The following is a 21,879-nucleotide window of genomic DNA, read 5'->3' on the forward strand; positions in this document are numbered from 1 at the left end:
CACCTCACCCCTGGCGCCGTTGCCCACCTCTCAATTTTAAATACAGGTATACATTGATGGCTAGCAGGAGGGACCATGCGCTTACCTGCTGCTCTCTGGCAGGTAGCTCCATGCCCTCCTGGGTTTTAAATGCACCTTAGAACACTCAAGCATCAACACTACATATGAGCGGGTGGAGGGAGGTTTGGAGTCTTCTCTCACCCCCCGTTCTCTGCGGCCTGCTGGAGCGGGGGGCAGAGATATAGTATGTATATATATATATATTAGGGGTGCAACGATACACAAAATTCACGGTTCGGTTCGGTTCGATACTTTGGTGTCACGGTTCGATATTTTTTCGATACAAAAAAAATGTTCATGCCTTTTTAATTTGTCATTTATTAAAATTATAAATATATATTTTAACTCAAAAGTACAGTTTTTAAATTTAACCCTAACCTTTGTGCGTGTTTTTTATTTTGACAGCGAATGCGCACCTGCGGACCACTTATGTGCAGCCCTGGTTATTTAGCTCATCATATTGCAGCCACAGAAATTCTTTTGTCCATGAAACCATAAAGCTGCACTTTCTTTTTGCCTTATAGTCTGATTTGTCATAACTTCTCCGTTTTGTGGTAAGCTTTTCTTTGGCTGTCACTTCTTCACCCTGACCGGTCTTATTTGGCTCAGCAGAACTGAAATGCTTTTACACACGGACTCACATAAGCTCAGCGATTCTCTGCGCGATCAACCTCTCACATGTTTAAGCTGCGGGAGATTTCACTTGTCATGTTTGCATAGTAAGCTAACGATTAATAAGACGATGTCAGAGGAATTGGTGCACAAATTATCATCACTCACAGATCAGTGCTGTCGCTCTCTATACACAGTTCGCGCGATTGCAAAGTGAAGGCAAAAAAAACAAGCGCAAATTCAAACGCGATTTCAATATGTCACATATTGACAGTGGCTCACAGATGCCAATGACATAATTACCCAGCTACATTTCTGAAAGAATGAAAAAGCATTGACATATATTTTTCCTTCCTACAATAGCCCGACGGGCAGGGAAGAGATAGATTTTGGTAGCCCGACTGAAAAAATCTCTAGCTCCAGGACGTCGGGCTAGCGATATTGCGAGCCCTGTATCTGATTGAGGAATCACTCATCTTTGGAAAAGAGAGTTTATTACAGAGAAATGTCTCTTTCCAAAATAAAAGCTATACTATCCGCTTCTTCTGGGCTATATTCTCAGCAGCATAAGGAGAATCATGTGCTAACAGCTGTCTAAATGACTCGGCTAAAGTTAGTAGCATGCTTGTTGTTTTGGTCTTTGCACTAGGATGATGTCTGCGTAAATGTGCAGTCATATTCGTTGTGTTCCCACTAGTGCTTTCAGGTTAATCTCGTTGAAATGACCTTAACGCCACAACACGGCAAATCTCCGTTAACGAGCTACCGCCGATCGCCCCGTGCATGGGGCTAGACGGCCAACACGTTAACGAGCTAACTGCGCTAACACACTAGTTCCCACCCATGTAATTGAGCATTGCATGGCACATCCAACATACTGTTTTACTTTAGTCCATGACTCGCTTACCTTCAGGGTCATATGTCACATGAAAACCAAAATAATTCCAAACGCCAGATCTGAATGAGGGTGGGGGAGGTCCATGTGTCTTGCTAGCTTGCCCTGCGCTCTTCCTTCTGACTATGCTGTCTGTGTTGAGTGCTCAGTGGATCTGCGCTCGACAGTGCAGCCTAGGCGGAGTAGTCGAACGCAGATTCACTGAGCGCTCAACACAGACAGCATCGTCGGAAGGAAAGTTGATAAAATAAATTACAAATGTTGTATTGTTCGATACATATGCGTACCGAACCGAAAGCACTGTATCGAACGGTTCAATATCGATACGAATATCGTTGCACCCCTAATATATATATATATATATATATATATATATATATATATATATATATATATATATATATATATATGTTTTTCCCTATGTTAATACTGTCCATATGTACATAGCGATGCAGAACTGTACCACCCCCAGCATGTTTACACTGAGTAGGAGATGCTCTGTATCTCATTGTACAACTGTATAGTGACAAGAAAGGCATTCTATTCTATTCTAAAACCCTGCACTCACTTCTTAATTACCTGGAAGCACCTTAAAGACAACCGGCCCCTCTCAACAGCTGCGACAAATCATCTGGAGAAAAGGTAAGCATAGGAGACCAAACACTGAGGAACAAATCCTCATTTCATCCTATGATAACAGCATTTTCACCATTTCAGCCAATTCCTTTTGCACAATTTGTCTCTTGTGCTCAGGCAACATCTAGGGCCATGAACGCACTTTCACGCCAGGCTGCGTTTCAAAGTGGTGCTCCATGAGAGTCATGCAGCCGGGCAGGGGGAAGAACACATCTGCAAACCGCTGTTGCAATGCAGGAACATCTGCCTTGTGTGAGATGTTCATTACAATGCATCTTAAACACACTCTGTGAAAACTTCATGCCCACATTTTGTTTTTAAGAAAAATCAAACATCTTTGTCCTTGAAGATCATTTCAGAGTTTTTAATGAGCTGCAGGAACCCTGTTCAATGTTAGTGGAGAACAGCCAAGTCTCCTCTTGTGATAAAGCTCCACATGTACCACTGAAAACAGTTAAATTACTTTGAATCTGAAATCAGGGCTCAAACTACTTGTTGTGCGACCATTTCTTTATTTTTCAAAGTTCATCAAATATAGGATCAAAACAAATCACGATTTCATAATACAAACTTCAAATCAACAAGAAAAAGGCTGCAGAACATGTGGATCAAAATGAATTCATAAAAAAAACAACATGTGGACTTCAAGAACACAGTAAGCACACTAAAGTGAAAGGAGGAGCGAAAAATAGAGGTTTAATAGAATTTGAATTTTTGATCTTGTAACAGTTCTTTGCTGCCAATGTGAATACGAATGTGGTCTTTGCCTAACTGAATAAAGGTTACTCTGACTCACTGCTCCATCTTCTGGTACAAACTGGTATTACATGGAAGTACAGCCCAAAACCAGTTTAGCTTGAGTTTCTTTTTTCTGGACATAAAGTCACAGCAGGTGTTGTTTCAAAGCTGGTGGACAGATTTAGTTCATTTTGGAAGTTTTAAGAGCAACTGCTGTGAAATTATTTGCAATTTTGGGAGAAAAGGTTCAAGAGAAGAAACAGCAAAAGTTTAAATATGAATGAAGAATTTAAATTTAACTGAGGTAACACATTAAATGAATGCATTTAAAAAAAGAAGTTAATTTTGGAAACACTAAGAAAGTTCAAATGAAAGAAATTGAAATATATATCCATATCTGCAATTTTGATACAAAGTCTGTTTGGTAAAAAGACATTCCTATAACTTTATTGTTTATTGTTTAAATGCATTTCATGTCACCCAGAGGGCATAATGCAAACACGCTTACACACACATAGGATGTGATTAGAATAAGTCCCTGAGATATTCTGAATATTCTAAACCAATTCTGAATCCCTAGAAAGTCAGTAGATAACAACATTAGATTATTAGGGTTAGGAAGAGAGGTGTTTTGGTTTTCTGTCTCTTACAGAGAAAGGAACAGACACCAGACGAGGTCACAGAGATACGAGGATCCTTCGCAGCAGAGACATACACAGTGACTGCCGAGACACCAACTGGGTCCAAGGGTGATGGCGTTTGGGCTCCAGCTAGTCACTTCAAAAGGATGGATCCCATAAACACAGCAATAACCATGAAGGGGTTGGCGGAAATCCAGGAACACCAGACCAACGAGGTTCGAGAGGCTATTGGGCAAAAGGGGGACGCGTTCCTGATCTTTTTCTGGAGGACACACAGGACCCGAGGATACACAGATCGTTGTTTGAAATCGGGGCAGAATAATCCCCTGATCTGTGCCACGACTGAAGGGTTGTCTAACCCCTAAGGTTGAAGAATGAAGAGCAGAGGATCACCCAACTGGACGACACTGGTAGCTGCAGCAATAAAATAAAGGCTAAAAGCTCCTTGGACAGAGGTTCTAGTCTGAGTACGTCTGAAGGGTATAAGGTAGCACCAAATAAAGCTGTGGGAGAACTGGGCAGTGTCATATGTACCTGATATTGTTGTAATAATAGTTTGTCTTGCATTTGACCTGCGCAAACACAGAGGTCATCTCACATATGGTTCGCCCAACAGGGGGACAAAGGTCCTCAGGAGTGAGAAGAGATGAACCCGGCCACACTGGATTACAGGGTGTTGGTGAGCTCTTTAGAATAAAGAGCTCATCAGGGGGAGTGTTAGATTATAATATTATTTTATGCCATGTTATACCCCTAATTAAAGGTTGTGAATTATTATGTAGTTTTAGTTTGCAGTATTCTCCTGAAGTAGAAGAAGCTGATAACTATTGCATTAGTTAAACTGATTTGCATTACATTAGACTGCTGATTTATTGTGGATGAATGATATTGTTTTATGATGTTATAAGAAATACTGTTTGCAGAAAGTCATCGCCTTATTTGTCTGATTAGAAGAGAACAGAACATACTGGAGTTTTCTGCCCCATCTCAGCAGGAGCAGATAAACGGGGAGCCAAGGTCATAGCTTAGGCGCCGTGTGAGAGAAAGCATGTGAATGTTTAGGCTTTTATGATAAGGTGGGGGCACCAGAGGCTATAAGAGTTTGATTAATGCTCCACCATTTTGAGATCTGAGGCTGTCTGCATACAGTGTCCATCCCCCACGCGTGTGACTATTAAAATCATCGTTTGACTCAACCCGGCCGGACCAGTGTTGTTATTGTGGTTTTTCCTCTTGTCTCCATCCCCAATTTTTGAACTCGTAACAACAGTAACAAGTACAACTACTAAACACTACTGTGTCCTAAGGGAACAAAGATTAAAATGTAACAGGGATAACATTTTAGAGAATTAAAATCCCTCAAAGGAAAAAACAAACTTGATATGCATATCTATACATGCAGCTTCCTAAATGTAACATTCAGGATTATTCACTGCAGGTCCAGAAATCAGAGCTACCTCATCAGATCCTAGTGTGACATCAGCTGACACTCTTTACAGGAGATTCCATCTGAACTCTGTGGAGCCTGATCTCAAGGTTTTTAAGTCTGACCCTGAAACCAGAAGAGGATCTTTCTCTCTCTTCAGATTCATTGTGATCCAGTGATTTCAGTCCTGCATGATCAGGCTGATGTTTGCACAGAGCAGATAACGAAGTGAATGTTTTTGCACATTAGTAACAGTGAAACAGTTTATTTACAGTGTGGGATCGTTTGTGTTCGGAGTATGAACTGAGATTCCTGAAGCTCTTGTCACACTGGTCACAGCTTAAGTTCACTTCCATGTGTGTACATTCATGTTTGTTACGATGAGCTGATTGTGAGAAGCTTTTGTCACAGTGTCTGCACTTGTATGGTGTCTCTCCTGTGTGGATTCGCTTATGGTTTTTCCATTGAGGTCATGTCCAGTGGTGAAGGATGACCCACACTGGTCACAGATGTGCTTTTTGACCCCACTGTGGAAGAGTTTTTGTATTTTTAATGTACTTGGTGTGGAAGCCTCTCCCACATTCTTTGCAGTAGTTCATTTTGTCTCCAGTGTGTCTACGTTGACGTGGTTTTAGGTCCCGTTGATGATTGGAGGTTTTTCCTCAAAGGTTAAAAAGAAACTCTTTCCCACCACCACAGTGACGACAGGGTTGAGAACTGGATCCATCTGTGTTGCTCTGCTTTTTTTATTTTTATCCTCAATGTTGCCTGAAACAAAGAGCATCTCTGCCAACGTCCAATTACATTTTACTGTTTACATTATAAGACTGAGTTTACTGAACAAAAATTACTCTTCATTTTTCCAAACAATTCATTCAGTATAACTCCATAAGTTTACTGATCAGACTTGTTCCAAACACTCGGGTTACAATTACAAGATAAAAAAATCAATACAGCCTCACAGTAACTGCACTTGTAGAGTTACTTTCAGGTGTGGATCCGTCGGTGGTTTCTCACGTGATATGGAGATTTAAAAGTCTTCTCACACAGGTCACATTTATAAGGTCTCTCCTCAGTGTGGCTAAACATGTGTAGTTGTAACTGTGCGTCTGTTATAAACAGTTTCCCACACTGATCACAGCGGGAAACATCATTTCCAGTGTGAATCCGTAGGTGACCATTTCGGTAGTGTTTGTCGCTGAAACTTTTTCCACAAAAGTTGCAGCTATACGCCTTAATTCCAGAATGGGTAATTAGATGCCTCTGTAAGTTGTTTTTTTGAGCAAAAGCCTTACCACAAAACTCACAGCTGTGTGCTTTAACTCCACTGTGCACGATACGGTGTGATTTTAAGCTTTGATAATGGGTAAAAGACTTTCCACACAATTTGCAGCTGTAAGGTTTAACTCCACTGTGGACGTGTTGGTGTGTTTTAAAGGATTGAGCGTGGGTAAAAGACTTTCCACACAAGTGACAGTTGTACGCTTTAACTCCACTGTGGATGAGTTTGTGTGATTTTAAGCTTTCAGCCCGGGCAAAATCCTTCCCACACAAGTCACAGCTGTACGCTTTAACTCCACTGTGGATGACTTGGTGTATTTTTAAGCCTCTAGCCCGGGCAAAATCCTTCCCACACAAGTCACAGCTGTAAGGTTTAACTCCACTGTGCATGACTTGGTGTTTTTTTAAGGCTCCAGCCTCGATAAAAGACTTTCCACACAAGTCACAGCCGTAAGGTTTAACTCCACTGTGGACGAGTTGGTGTTTTTTTAAGATTCGAGCCAGGGTAAAAGACTTTCCACACAACTCACAGCTGTAAGGTTTAACTCCACTGTGGATGAGTTGGTGTGTTTTTAGGCTGTCACTCCGGGTAAAATCCTTCCCACACTCATCACAGCTGTAGGATTTCTCTCCCTTTCTTTGACGTTTGTCAGCCTCCTGAGAGCGCTGACTTCTTGCTCCATGTTGGTCCTGCAGTGACAGAGATACAAACAGGCAGTGAGTGAAATGCAGTCGTGGAACGAACTGAAACTCCCTCCGTCAGTGGAAACAAACATGTCAACAAACACATTGTTGGTGTGTTAGCACCACCTTCTGGTGATAGTATCACATTACAATGATGTGACACAATGAGAGGTGTAATGAAAATTACATTATTGAAGAAATATATAAGTGGAGAAAATCTTTTACTTCATAAAATATTTTGAGTTCAACTGATGATATTGTTGTTTCAATATGTGCTGATAAAATATGATCTTTGCATTTTCTTCTAACTTCTGTGGTTTTTGGTTGTGAATGTAGAGTCTGTATATATGGAGGAGCCCAGGATGCAAAAGACAAAGCTGCTGTTAATTGTGTTTTAAAAACCAACCAGTTGCACACACAGTTTCAATAACAGTGTAACTGTGATGTTTTTCTCACCTTTTGTGTTGAAGTCATTGTTTCCTCTGCAGTGGCTGAGCTGAGTCCAAATGGCTGAAATTGTCCTTCTGCTGCTCCACCAGACTCTTCTCCTCCTGTTACTCAGCTGGGACACAAAAAGTATATAGACATATTTTACCCCTTACAAAAAAAAGCAGAGCAAATAAACATTACTACACTCCTCAGTGCAGGGCTCGCAAAATCTCAAAATCCCTGGTAACCCTTCGGGCAGGGAAGGGTTTTTGGTAGCCCAAAACAAATTTAAGTAGCCCAAATAAAAAAGAGAATAATTTTTTGATTGATGTTTGGTTTCCTGTTTTGTTTCCTTTACAATATTATACATTAAAGTATAATATTGTAACAGAAACAAAATATTAATCATAAAATTTTGGAAAAACAAATTACAACATTGTATAAAAATTACAACTCAAATACTTGGTTCTAATTGAACAGAAATTTCTATGAACTTGTAAGAACTGTGTAGAACATGAATCAGTCTGTGTCAGATCCTGAATTTGAAATTTCCACTGAAGTCACAGGTAAGAGGCAAGTGGAACCAAGATCGAGGCCATTTGCTTTTTTGAAGTTTGCAAAGACTGCTAAATCGTGCCAGTGGTAGTTCACTCTTTGCAACATAGTACGCTGTTCTAAACAGATTTTTCAGGTTTATTTTTAGTATGTTATTTGCAATTGGTGTTTGTTCTGGGAAAGATATTGCAGAGTGAGCAATAATGCATTTCTCATGGGTTCTAATGGGGTCCTTTCTTAAAATGACTGGCCCAGCAACAAAGGCGCTTGTCGACTCAGAAATCAAGGGAAAACCAATAACACATCCGGCAGAACATTATGTTATTTACACAGGTGCACACAAGTGGTCCGCATGTGCGCATACGCTGTCAAAATAAAAGACGCGCACCAGATAAGAAGTTGCAACGCGCGTTTGCGTCCATATAAAAGGCACTGTTTTTGTCCGCTAGAGTGGGATTTTCACGGCACATTCTGCATCACATCTCTGTGCGTTCATCATTTGTTTGAAGCCAGCTCACCTCCTGCAACCACTTTTCCAAGAATACTTGCTTGAGAATGCTTCTTTTGTGGTTCGGACTCCTTCTGACACTTCTTCTGCGATGGAGGAACACCACAGTAATTGCTTAAAGGAGCTTCTTCGACATCTTTAAAAGTTCTAAACAAATGTCTGTCCTCCTCCTGAAAATATTATGTAAGCAAACACGCGTTGCAACTTCTTATCTGGTTTCATTTTGACAGCGAATGCGCACCTGCGGACCACTTATGTGCACCCCTGGTTATATAGCTTGTCATATCGCAGCCACAGAAATTCTTTTGTCCATGAAACCATAAAGCTGCACTTTCTTTTTGCCTTATAGTCTGATTTGTCATAACTTTTCCGTTTTGTGGTAAGCTTTTCTTTGGCTGTCACTTCTTCACCCTGACCTGTCTTATTTGGCTCAGCAGAACTAAAATATATATCCTGCTGCTTTTACACACGCACTCACATAACGCTCAGCGATTCTCTGCGCGATCAACCTCTCACATGGTTTGAGCTTGCTGCGGGAGATTTCACTTGTCATGTTTGCATAGTAAGCTAACGATTGATAAGACGATGTCAGAGGAATTGGTGCGCAAATTATCATCACTCACCAATCAGTGCTGTCGCTCTCTATACACAGTTTGCGCGATTGCAAAGTGAAAGCAAAAAACAAGCGCAAATTCAAACGCGATTTCAATATGTCACATATTGACAGTGGCTCACCGATGCCAATGACATAATTACCCAGCTACATTTCCGAAGGGATGCAAAAGCATTGACATATATTTTTCCTTCCTACGATAGCCCGATGGGCAGGGCAGCGATAGATTTTGGTAGCCCGACTGGAAAAATCGCTTGCCCCGGGACGTCGGGCTAGCGATTTTGCGAGCCCTGGTACGGATTTGAACGGAACAGATCAAGAGCAATAGCATTAATGAATGCTATTGAAAACATTTCATCAGAAAATATAATACCGCCGTATTTTCACGACCATAAGGCGCACTTAAAAGTCTTCGATTTTCTTCAAAAAGTACGGCACGCCCTATAGCGCAGTGCGCCCTGTGTGTTGTAATGAGGACGTAGTAGAGAACACCATGAGAACGCTAAAGGGTGAAGTGTGTGCGTTGACTTTATCGCACATACCTGTATAAAAGAACAGGTATGTGCGTTATGCAGGACATCATTGTTTTAACAACCCTGAAAATGGCAAAGAGACACGCTTACGAAGCACAGTTTGAACTGAAGGCCATCAGCTACGCGGAGGAACATGGAAATCGAGCAGCGGCGAGAGAATTTAAGATTAACGAATCAATGGTTCGCAAATGGAGGAAGCTAGAAAACAAGCTCCGGCAGGTCAAGAAAACGCAGCTGATGTCTGTGAAGGTTCTCGTTCATCCAGGTCATCGTAGTCAAAGGAGCTTGCAAAGAAAAGCGTCTGGACTTCTTTAAGTTGCTTGAAGACGTTTCACCTCTCATCCGAGAAGCTTCTTCAGTTCTAAGGTCAAATGGTGGAGAGTCCCAGATATAAACCTAGGGACAAAACTGAGGGACAAAAGGACCCCCTGATGATCCTCTAATCGCCTGAGCCAAGGTGTGAAACTGGGCGTGGGTCCCAAACAGCCAGAGTTTCGGGTGAGCTCATTGTGAAACCTGGCCCACCTTATCATGCGAATTCCTGAGGTCAGATGGCCCAGGATGTGAGTGGGCGTTAAGGCGTCTGGGAAGGGATCTCAAAATGTTCCCTCTAAGCCTGAAGGAAAAAAAGAAGGAACACACACATGTAAAGGAAGCACTCAAAACCTGCGGCTATCCTAAATGGGCGTTCTTAAAGTCAGCAAAGAGGCACAGAAAAGAATACCAGACACCAGTGAGGGAGGATAAGAAGGACAGACGCAACAACATTGTCATCCCCTATGTAGCCGGTGTATCAGAGAAACTCAGGAGAGTTTTCTCCAAGCATGACATCCCAGTGTATTTCAGACCCAGCAACACGCTCAGACAGAAACTGGTTCACCCGAAAGACAAAACGCCAAAACACAAACTCAACAATGTGGTGTATGCTGTACAGTGCAGCGAGGAATGCCCAGACCTCTACATTGGAGAGACCAAACAGCCACTTCACAAGCGCATGGCACAACACAGAAGAGCCACCTCCACAGGACAAGACTCAGCAGTCCATCTGCATCTTAAGGATAAAGGACACTCTTTCGAGGATGCCAATGTTCACATTTTGGACAGAGAGGACAGATGGTTTGAAAGAGGAGTGAAAGAAGCCATCTATGTCCACTGTGAGCGACCATCTTTGAACAGAGGCGGGGGTTTACGACACCAACTCTCTGCCATCTATAATCCAGTTTTGAGATCCCTTCCCAGACGCCTTAACGCCCACTCACATCCTGGGCCATCTGACCTCAGGAATTCGCATGATAAGGTGGGGCCAAGTTTCACAATGAGCTCACCCGAAACTCTGGCTGATTGGGACCCACACCCAGTTTCACACCTTGGCTCAGGCGATTAGAGGATCATCAGGGGGTCCTTTTGTCCCTCTGTGGGGGGTTACTCCCACTAGGTTTATATCTGGGACTCTCCACCATTTGACCTTAGAACTGAAGAAGCTTCTCGGATGAGAGGTGAAACGTCTTCAAGCAACTTAAAGAAGTCCAGACGCTTTTCTTTGCAAGCTCCTTTGAAAACGCAGCTGAGTTTCCGCGGACATAAGGCGAGGTGTCCCGAGTTGGAGGAAAGACTCGAGCGGTGGATCATCGAGCAAAGAACGAGCGGGAGAAGCGTTTCGACGGTCACCATTCGGCTAAAAGCAGTTTCACTAGCTGAAGAGATGAACATTGAACATTTCCAAGGAAGTCCGTCTTGGTGCTTTTGTTTTATGAAACTGTGCCATTTTTCCATCTGGACCAGGCTACGGTAGCGCAGCAACTTCCAGCGGATTATAAGGAAAAGCTGGCCATCTTCCGCTCCTACTGCAGCAAACACATCTGCGACAAAAACATCCAGCCCAGCCACATCACAAACATGGACGAGGTCCCGCTCACTTTCGACATCCCGGTGAGTCACACTGTGGAGAAGAAGGGGACCAGCACGGTAGCGATACGCACAACGGGGTATGAAAAGTCTTCTTTTACTGTTGTGCTTGGCTGCCATGCTAATGGACAGAAACTATGGTGATTTTTAAGCGAAAGACTTTGCCTAAAGAGAAGTTTCCAGCAGGAATCATCATTAAGGCAAATGAAAAGGGCTGGATGGATGAGGAAATGATGAAAGAGTGGCTGAGGGAGGTGTACAGTGGGGCAAAAAAGTATTTAGTCAGCCACCGATTGTGCAAGTTCCCCCACCTAAAATGATGACAGAGGTCAGTAATTTGCACCAGAGGTACACTTCAACTGTGAGAGACAGAATGTGAAAAAAAAAATCCATGAATCCACATGGTAGGATTTGTAAAGAATTTATTCGTAAATCAGGGTGGAAAATAAGTATTTGGTCAATAACAAAAATACAACTCAATACTTTGTAACTAGAGCTGGGCGATATGAGATTTTTTCATATCACGATATGTTTTTTTCATTTCAGGCGATAACGATATCTATCACGATATAAGCCAAATAACTATATTTGTAAGATTTAAATGTGCCGTTGCTCACAAGTAAAATGTGAAATAATCAGCAGCTTGTTTTTATTTAAATATTTATTTCCCATAATAAGTTCAACAGGGTAGATGTACTTAAGGAACATGAGACTTTTTCAGATAAATAAAGGCAAATATTGCAAACTACACAAAAGGCAGCCGCTAAAGCGTTTAAGTTTCAAAATAGAACAAACGAAACAGACTAAATTGTCAATTCCACTTAGAAACAAAATATTAATTCTAAAAATAAATCTTAGTTTGTTTTACAGAAGAACAGACAAAACTGACTAACTTTTGTCAATATCAAATAAACTGAGAACTAAAAGGAAATTCTCAATCTCTCCTTGTTGTATAGCTTAGCTTTACAAACAGTTTTAACAGTTACTTTAGTCTGACAAAAGCCGAATGACGAATTAGCGCTTCCAGTCAGAGACTGAGGCTACGTCCACACGTACACGGGTATTTTTGAAAACGGAGATTTTCCGTTTTCGTTTTAAAAAAGAATCCCGTTCACACGTAAAGGCAGAAATGAAGGAAAACGCTGCTATGAACATGCCAAAGCAGCAGGTGGCACTAGATTCCTAACTGTGCAGAAATGTTGGCCAATCAGAAGTCTAGAAGCCTCGGTGGGAAAAAGTAAACAAAGCTGGGGCATAGAAGCAGAACCGAGTCGTATGTGTGGAGGGACAGTAACTGTGTGTATATGTAAGCATTTAAACACTGCAGAGAGTAGAATTAACAGTAACAGTATTGTAGAAATTCATTTCACCGAAACAATAACGTGGCGCACAGTGTGATGCATGCACCAGTTTATTGTATTTCCAGACTTGCTTTCGGCACAATTTACAGTGCACGCTACTCTGTTTTTTGTCAGACTTGAAATAGCCGAAATACCTTCAAACTACGGAACTTCCGTTCCCGATCTTCCGTTCGACAATCTCTCCGGCATTGGAACCATCATCTGTTTTCTCTTCGGTCACGCTCGGTTGATTTTTCTAGTCGGCACACTCATTTCCTCCATTACGTGCTGGCTCCATTACGTGCTGGCTCCATTACCCGCTGGCTGCTTCCCAAACAAACACACGTGCGGCTTGGCACTTGTGCTGTACGTAACAAGTCACGCGACGTGACGCTGCGGCTGTGATTGGTTCGGCTGACCTTTTTTTTTTTTTTTTTTTTTTAAGAGGACAAGAGCGGCGAGGTCTATCGCGATAGCTTAATTTCTCTATCGAGTAAAAGTTATATCGCGATACATATCGTTATCGTTCTATCGCCCAGCTCTATTTGTAACATAACCTTTGTTGGCAATAACAGAGGTCAAACGTTTACTATAGGTCTTTACCAGGTTTGCACACACAGTAGCTGGTATTTTGGCCCATTCCTCCATGCAGATCTTCTCGAGAGCAGTGATGTTTTGGGGCTGTCGCCGAGCAACACGGACTTTCAACTCCCGCCAAGGATTTTCTATGGGGTTGAGGTCTGGAGACTGGCTAGGCCACTCCAGAACTTTCAAATGCTTCTTATGGAGCCACTCCTTTGTTGCCCGGGCAGTGTGTTTTGGATCATTGTCATGTTGGAAGACCCAGCCTCGTTTCATCTTCAAAGTTCTCACTGATGGAAGGAGGTTTTGGCTCAAAATCTCACGATACATGGCCCCATTCATTCTGTCCTTAACACGGATCAGTCGTCCTGTCCCCTTGGCAGAAAAACAGCCCCATAGCATGATGTTTCCACCCACATGCTTCACAGTAGGTATGGTGTTCTTGGGATGCAACTCAGTATTCTTCTTCCTCCAAACACAACGAGTTGAGTTTATACCAAAAAGTTCTACTTTGGTTTCATCTGACCACATGACATTCTCCCAATCCTCTGCTGTATCATCCATGTGCTCTCTGGCAAACTTCAGACGGGCCTGGACATGCACTGGCTTCAGCAACGGAACACGTCTGGCACTGCGGGATTTGATTCCCTGCCGTTGTAGTGTGTTACTGATGGTGACCTTTGTTACTTTGGTCCCAGCTCTCTGCAGGTCATTCACCAGGTCCCCCCGTGTGGTTCTGGGATCTTTGCTCACCGTTCTCATGATCATTTTGACCCCACGGGATGAGATCTTGCGTGGAGCCCCAGATCGAGGGAGATTATCAGTGGTCTTGTATGTCTTCCATTTTCTGATGATTGCTCCCACAGTTGATTTTTTCACACCAAGCTGCTTGCCTATTGTAGATTCACTCTTCCCAGTCTGGTGCAGGTCTACAATACTTTTCCTGGTGTCCTTCGAAAGCTCTTTGGTCTTGGCCATGGCGGCGTTTGGAGTCTGACTGTTTGAGGCTGTGGACAGGTGTCTTTTATACAGATGATGAGTTCAAACAGGTGCCATTCATACAGGTAACGAGTGGGGGACAGAAAAGCTTCTTACAAAAGACGTTACAGGTCTGTGGGAGCCAGAGATATTCCTTGTTTGAGGTGACCAAATACTTATTTTCCACCCTAATTTACGAATAAATTCTTTACAAATCCTACCATGTGAATTCATGGATTTTTTTTCACATGCTGTCTCTCACAGTTGAAGTGTACCTCTGGTGCAAATTACTGACCTCTGTCATCATTTTAAGTGGGGGAACTTGCACAATCGGTGGCTGACTAAATACTTTTTTGCCCCACTGTATGTAAGGAGACCAGGTGGTTTTTTCCACGCATCACCATCGCTCTTAATCTGTGACTCTATGCGTGCCCATTTCACAGCCGATGTGAAAAAACTAGTGAAACAAATTAACTGTGAGCTTGCTGTCATTCCGGGAGGCCTGACAAAGGAACTCCAACCGCTGGACATCGGTGTGAACCGCCCGTTCAAAGTAAGGCTGCGAGCGGCTTGGGAGCGATGGATGACCGATGGAGACCACAGTTTCACCAAGAGTGGAAGGCAGCGCCGGGCGAGTTTGATTGATGATAAAAATGTGAGTACCAAACTCAGTTTTGCTCCTGCTTTATTTTTAAATATGCACACTTGTATACTTGTGTGTTGTTGATGATGACGATTACCGGTAATAGAAATGTGAGTAAGGTACCGAACTCAGGTTTGCTCCCGCTTTATTTTTAAATACGCATACGGTACTTGTATGCGCCCTATAATCCAGTGCGCCTTATGTGTGTGTTAAATACAGTAATGGCACACATAACTGAGACTGCGCCTTTTAGTACAGTGTGTCTTATGGTCGTGAAAATACGGTAATAATATATACTATAGGGGTATTCATTGATTTAAAAAAAGCTTTTGACACTCTGCAACACTCCATCTTGATTTCTAAGGCTACGTTCACACTGCAGGTCTTAATACTCAATTCCAATTTTTGGATCAAATCCGATTTTTTTGTCTGCTTGTTCACACTACAGATGAAATGTGACAGCAAACACGCTCCTGTGTGAACCCTCAAAGCGGCCCACATGCGCAAAAGAAGACATCACACAACGCGGTTCAGACCCAGACCAAACCGTTTGTTTGACTGATGGCCCTTAATATAAAGACTTATTTTGGACTTTACATTTCCCCAACTTTGCCGTAAGTTATTTTGTTATTTACATATGGCCTAATAATTATCCTTATTGCCGTTTTAGAAATCTGCAGATTATACAGTATAAATAAAATGTTCACGTTGTCCTTCCAACAGTTTCACTAACATCTACATGGGATGGACAGGAAGCGTTCGCGATGTCTTCTCAGGCACTTCTCCGGCGCTGATAATTGGCGTCCGTCTTCTGTCAGTGACGTAAAAGATGGATTTAATGCGACATGACCATTCAAACAGCAGTCGCTTTCTAAAACATCAGATATGTATCGGATTCAGTACCACATATGAAAGTGACCCAGATCAGATTTGAGCCGTTCACACTGTCATACCATGATTGGATATGGGTTGCATAGGGTCAAAAAAGTCGGATTTGATGCGCTTTCGCCTGCAGTGTGAACGTAGCCCAAATTAAGTACTTGTGGTGTGAGAGGAATACTATTGAACAGGTTAAGCAGTTATTTAGATAATAGGTTTCAGTATGTGCAGTGTTTAGGCAATTCATGTGATAGAATGAAAATAGAGTGTGGGGTCCCTCAAGGTTCTATTTTAGGACCACTTTTTAATTTATATATAAACAACGTTTGTGATGCGTCAAAAATGTTCAACTTTGTTGTTTGCAGACGAAACAATTTTTTTTGTTCCGGAGAAAACTTGAAAGAAATGGCTAAAATTATGGTTATTGAATTTAAAAAAAAAAAATTAAAAATGATTTGATGTAAATAAGCTAACGCTGAATTTGGAAAAAAGACAGTTTATGATATTCAGAAACCATGTAAAGGAGGAAGAGATAATATTATCTATAGAGGGAGTATTAATTGAAAGAATGACAGGTTTCCATTTTCTGGAATAGTGGATGACAAGTTAACATGGAAACCTCATATTGAACATGTTAAAAAAAGTTGGCTAAAAGTATTTATATCCTGGGTAATGTAAGATTGTGTGTGTGTATATATATATTAAAAATAAATAAATAAATAACACCCAGCACGCCCCTGCGGGCGGTTTATCCTTCAAGCTCAGGTCCTCTACCAGAGGCCTGGGAGCTTGAGGGTCCTGCGCAGTATCTTAGCTGTTCCCAGGACTGCGCTCTTCTGGACAGAGATCTCCGATGTTATTCCCGGGATATATATATATATATATATATATATATATATATACATATACACACACATATATCATCCTAGGAGTTAAAAAAAAAACCATTTCAAAAATCCCTTTGTTAATGAGGAATTGAAAAATTTTACAAATGGAGAATATATTCTACAATTCATTATTCAAGCACAGAATTCTTTATTTCGATGTGCGTGGCTCTTGTTGTCCTCCACATGGGGGTGTCAAAAATCACATTAGAAGTGGCACACATCACACGGGGGTACCTGTTGATGGTGTTAACAACACCTTTACATTCACTTGGTGAACTTGCAAACGCTTAGGATTTAGCTGAACCTGACTTTACATGTTTCTGAAACATGAAGGACATACTATTTCCTCTCCTGATATTGAGAGTGTAGTATTGATATTTTAACCTTTAAGGAGCACAAAATGTATTAATCCTACTAACACATACACGCATGCAATGAAGCTCAAGAAGACCAGATAGTATTTTAAGCCTGTGTTTCTGATTTTATGGTTCACTTAGTGGGATGAGAAGCAATATCGTTGCCCTGTACCTGTGCATGTGCAATGACAATACAGTTGAATTCTATTCTAATTCTATTCTATTCTAATATATGAACTAGTGGACTAATATTATATTGGGAAAGATGATTGAATTATAGCAGGGGTGAACAGAATGCAGCAGAGGGATTAAATGAGTGAGACTAGTAGATTCTTAGTTTCTTGTTCCTGGTGTGTGGGGGAGGTTTTACCATGACATACACCTTGTTACTTGGGATTGTTTGCCATTTTTGCAAACGATTCCTTTATCGATTCCAATGACGTCACCACGTTGCGGAGCGTCAGTTACCTGGCAGGAAACACGGCTCAAACGCTCAAAAGTTTGGTTATACTTTACGAGAATGGATGACAACAGGGCAACTTGCAATACTTGCCAAATTTATATTTCATTTAAGGGATTAAAACACTACGAATATGCAAAAGCATTTGCTCACAAAACACACGATAACCTTAAATGAATGGTGTTTTTAATCCCGCTCCGGACTCGTGAATCTCAACCCAGCAGCAGCGATAACGTTTGCACGTCCTCTCCCGTTAATGCGGCAGGTAAATAATCAACTAACAGCGCAAATTATGTTAGCGCGATCTGCGTTATTACAAAACCTGCCATTACTGTGCATTTAGGTGACCATGATGAGAGAGACCGACAGAGTCTGGCTGGCTCAGATGCTGGCAGTTCCCGCTGCAGTCTACCGGTAGCGTCTCCTTTCAGGCCAGGATAGACGAATGTCACTGAGCAGTGACTAAGTTTGTGGTCAAAGGCTTGCACCCATTTGCCACAGCAGATGCCCTCGATTTTCGGTAGTGAATGTGTTTAATTGTAGGCAGGGACATTACTAAATATTCTTGTGTAATTGCTACAGAATAATTTATGTTATACTTTGTTATTGCTACAGAAGAATATTTATTTTATTATTTTACATTTACAAATTTTTTTCCTGGGGACCCTGTGACACCCCATTGAAGAGCCGTAGGCTGTGGATCTCTTAACATCTCACTGTTGGGTTTGTAAGGCCATGTTACTCCTAAATTTATATCTTGTTCAAAGAGAAGATATAAAACAAAGTTCTAAGCTAATCGACCTTAGTGGTCTCCTTTAAAAAAAAAAAAAAAAAAGAATCGATAAGAGAATCGATAAAGAATCGAATCGTTAAACAGAATCGAAACTGGAATCGGAATCGTGAAAATCTTATCAATACCCATCCCTAGATGTATGTTTTTTCAGGAACAGGAAGATCACAGCGACATCCTAGGGTCGCATGAACTTGTGGGCTATGCAGACTTAATCTTGTAATTGTTCATTTCTGTGTGTATTTACCGTGTGCTATGCTATTTTCATGATGTGGTGGCAGATTTCTTTTCCTATGTATTAATAATATCACATTAGTAATAGTAATATTATTTCCTCACTTTAGTGTTCACCAGTTGTATGCATTCACATAGAATGTTATCATAAGTGGGCCCCATGTTATTGCACCTTCACAGTGGACCCATCGTAGACTGGAAGATCTCCAGAAATCCTACTTTAAGGGAGGTGACATGTGGTTGTAATTTTTCTCTGATCCATCCTTTATTTCCCTGCGTTTGAAGGATGGGTGAGATTCAACAATTGTCATAGCGCAGTGGTTGGCGTGGATAATTTTTTCGACCCCCCCCCCCCCCCAAAAAAAAAAAAACCAAACAGCAGATGGTTGATGTGTGGCAGCCGAATAGTAAACTTTTAAAAGTAGGGCTGGGCTATATCATACCGCTCACGGTAATACCGGTATAATGTTGGGCAACGATAAGAAAATTAAATACCCCGATAAAATAAGGGTAAAACACGCATGCGCATTGCCTTTGTTTTCATACGCACATGGCTGGAAAAAGCACAGCGGTGACAGAGAATGAGAAGGGCGAAAGCGGATCGTTGAATGAAACGGATGAACCAGAATTGGTTTGTAAAAATGTTGCAACTTCAACAGCGTGGAACTGGTTTAGCTTTCGTCCATTAGATACACAACAAAGCACTATTTTTGGTAGAACGTGCTAGCGGGCCACCGTTATTACTGTGTTTTTTGGAAAATACAGCACAACACTAAAATCAATCCTTTGATTTTTCTGAAAATTGACAGTGAAAATAGTGAAAATACATTGACAGTTGTTTTTGGTTTTTTTGCACTAATAAAATTGTGGAGTTGTAAAGTATTTTGTCTAGCGTCAATTATATTGTCAGTTATATCATTATCGCAAATTTTCTAATTATATTGTGATAAATATTTTTTAATCATATAGCCCTGCTCTATTTAAAAGTACTGAATGCTATGCCGCTTATTTGATTGCAAATGTTAAAAAACAAAGAACATTAAAACATGACTGTTGGAGAGATGTCGGCAAAGTTATGTGACATTAGTGATGTTTGTACAGGGTGGGCCATTTATATGGATACACCGTAATAAAATGGGAATGGTTGGTGTATCAAGTTACGTTGAAACCAAGCACACCATTGTTTTGTTTTTTTTGTGACATTACCAATAAGTGTGACGTGTCACATGGCCCTCTTCTTATTGAAAAAACAAAAGTTGTATCCAAGATGGCCGATTTCTAAATGGCCACCTTGGTCACCACCCATTTTGAGGAGTTGCCCCCTCGCATATACTAATGTGCCACAAACAGGACTTTAATATCACCAACCACCCTGTACTTTCAGCATTAACATGGTTTTAAAGCCTTCACTGTAAAATATATAGTATGTAAATCTTACAGAGAATGTCTTGATTTTATGGATAATTAAAGCCAGTCATATATCCACAAACACAGCAAGCTGAAATCCACTGAAAACAGTCGACTGAAAACAGTGAGAGAAAGTACTCGGGGCCTTCAAGTTAAACACTATGAAAGGCACATCAACCACACTTATACAGACTGTATATAACAACCAACTCTAAAATGATCATTTGCAGAGGAAAAGACACAGACAGACTCTGCTTACAGGATGTGATGTGACAACACTAATGAAATATTGATGTGTCATATTTGTTCAAGACGTTTTTCTTAACAGGGGTGGTAATTCCCATGACTTTGTGTATATAATTTGGAATTTTTTTTACAACTGTGGGTCAAAAATAAATACATGACATTATTTCATTCATTCATGGTTGATTCTAGTCCATGTTAGTGCAAACAAAGTAAACTGCACGCTTTAGTTGTGAAGCAAAAATGCTGAAATCGGAGAAATAAAACGTGCGAGGAGAACGATAACGACGACAAGAGTCTCCCGATCGTTTACTCTCGCCTTCCTGTGAACAACACCGGCGTGGTGTTAATTGTTTGACAATATCACCAACTCGCGACATTTTTAAACATTTTGTTGTTCAACAGCATCAAGACTGACGGAGTGTGTTTGAGTTAACCTCACAACTGTCACAGATGACACATTTGGTGTTTTTTTTTGCTGGTTTGTCGGTAGCAGCTCTTGAAGCGCAAGTCTACCACACATCTGTTCGACCAACGCCAGTTAATCTGGAACACGGGCCGATTTTTTGTCCCAGTCCAGCCCTGGATGCATCTGGAGACGGTCCTATTAAGTCCTATTCTAAAGGCTGATTGCCCTCCCCCACGCTTGTACCTGTGGCTTTCTGTCCTGGGGGTGGGGGCTGGTTGTTCTCCTGCCCTGCAGCCAATCCTTTTGTTCATATTCAAAGACCGTTTTTCTGTATGTATTCTTACCCCCTAAAACCCGTCGTATTGTAATGTTGCAAGCAATCACAAACTCTACAGTCTGTCTAACTCCAATGTATACCAAGCAATCTATTATTATCAACAGAGCTAAAAGCTTACCTTTAGATGAGCCCACAAACCGAGAGAAACTCCGTGATGAAGCTGGAAGTCTTAACAAACAGATCAGGGAGCAGAGACCCACGTGGTTCACGCTGATCTGAGCTACGATCCAGGAAATAAGGGTGTGCAGATCGATGCAGAAATTGATCCCAACGTTGGTAGTGGTATATGTTCCTGTAAGTTTACTACTTTACTCCAGTTTCATGAAAAAGTAACTCTCTCTCTGCTCGACACCTCTCCTGCACAAACACACACAATTTCTCCGCCCCTTTTTCCCGACTCTGCCGTGATTTGTTACTCGGTTTGGTCACATGACTCACTTGCACAACGTAACCACGCGGGGTGTATTTTTTTTTTTTTTTAATTAAACTTTATTTACAAACAACAGTTTAACATACAAGGCACCATCATTAATCCGATTATGTTACATCCTCGGTTGAGCATTATAGCAAAACAAACAAACAAACAAAACGAACAAAACGAACAAAAAACCCCCCCAAAAACAACAACAATAAGCACAAAGTTAAAAGAGTTAGCACAAAAATAAAGAACAGTCATTGAAGGATTCGAACCAAAGGCAAAAACTAACGTGCAAAAAAAGGGCAGTCGTGATTATAAAATAGGGAGTTTTTTGGGGTTTTTTTTAACATAGGTTAAACTCTTTAAATAAAACAACAAGTTTATGGGCTTTCTTGTTATT

The 21,879-nt window shown here is 41.3% G+C and overlaps 1 protein-coding gene across 1 annotated transcript; it reads right to left on the reverse strand.

Moving 5' to 3' along the window:
- Positions 1-2,698: 2,698 nt before the first annotated feature.
- On the reverse strand, positions 2,699-21,435 carry LOC113018463 (uncharacterized). Its single transcript, XM_080299019.1, has 3 exons — positions 21,180-21,435; positions 7,430-7,535; positions 2,699-6,979 (listed from the first exon to the last, which is right to left on the reverse strand). Exons 2-3 carry the CDS (start codon positions 7,445-7,447, stop codon positions 5,996-5,998), a joined length of 1,002 nt encoding a protein of 333 aa, XP_080155145.1. The 5' UTR covers positions 7,448-7,535; positions 21,180-21,435; the 3' UTR covers positions 2,699-5,995.
- Between the last annotated feature and the right edge of the window lie 444 nt (positions 21,436-21,879).

This window comes from Astatotilapia calliptera, chromosome 3 (assembly GCF_964374335.1).
Source record: "Astatotilapia calliptera chromosome 3, fAstCal68.1, whole genome shotgun sequence".
NCBI classification, from domain to species: domain Eukaryota; kingdom Metazoa; phylum Chordata; class Actinopteri; order Cichliformes; family Cichlidae; genus Astatotilapia; species Astatotilapia calliptera.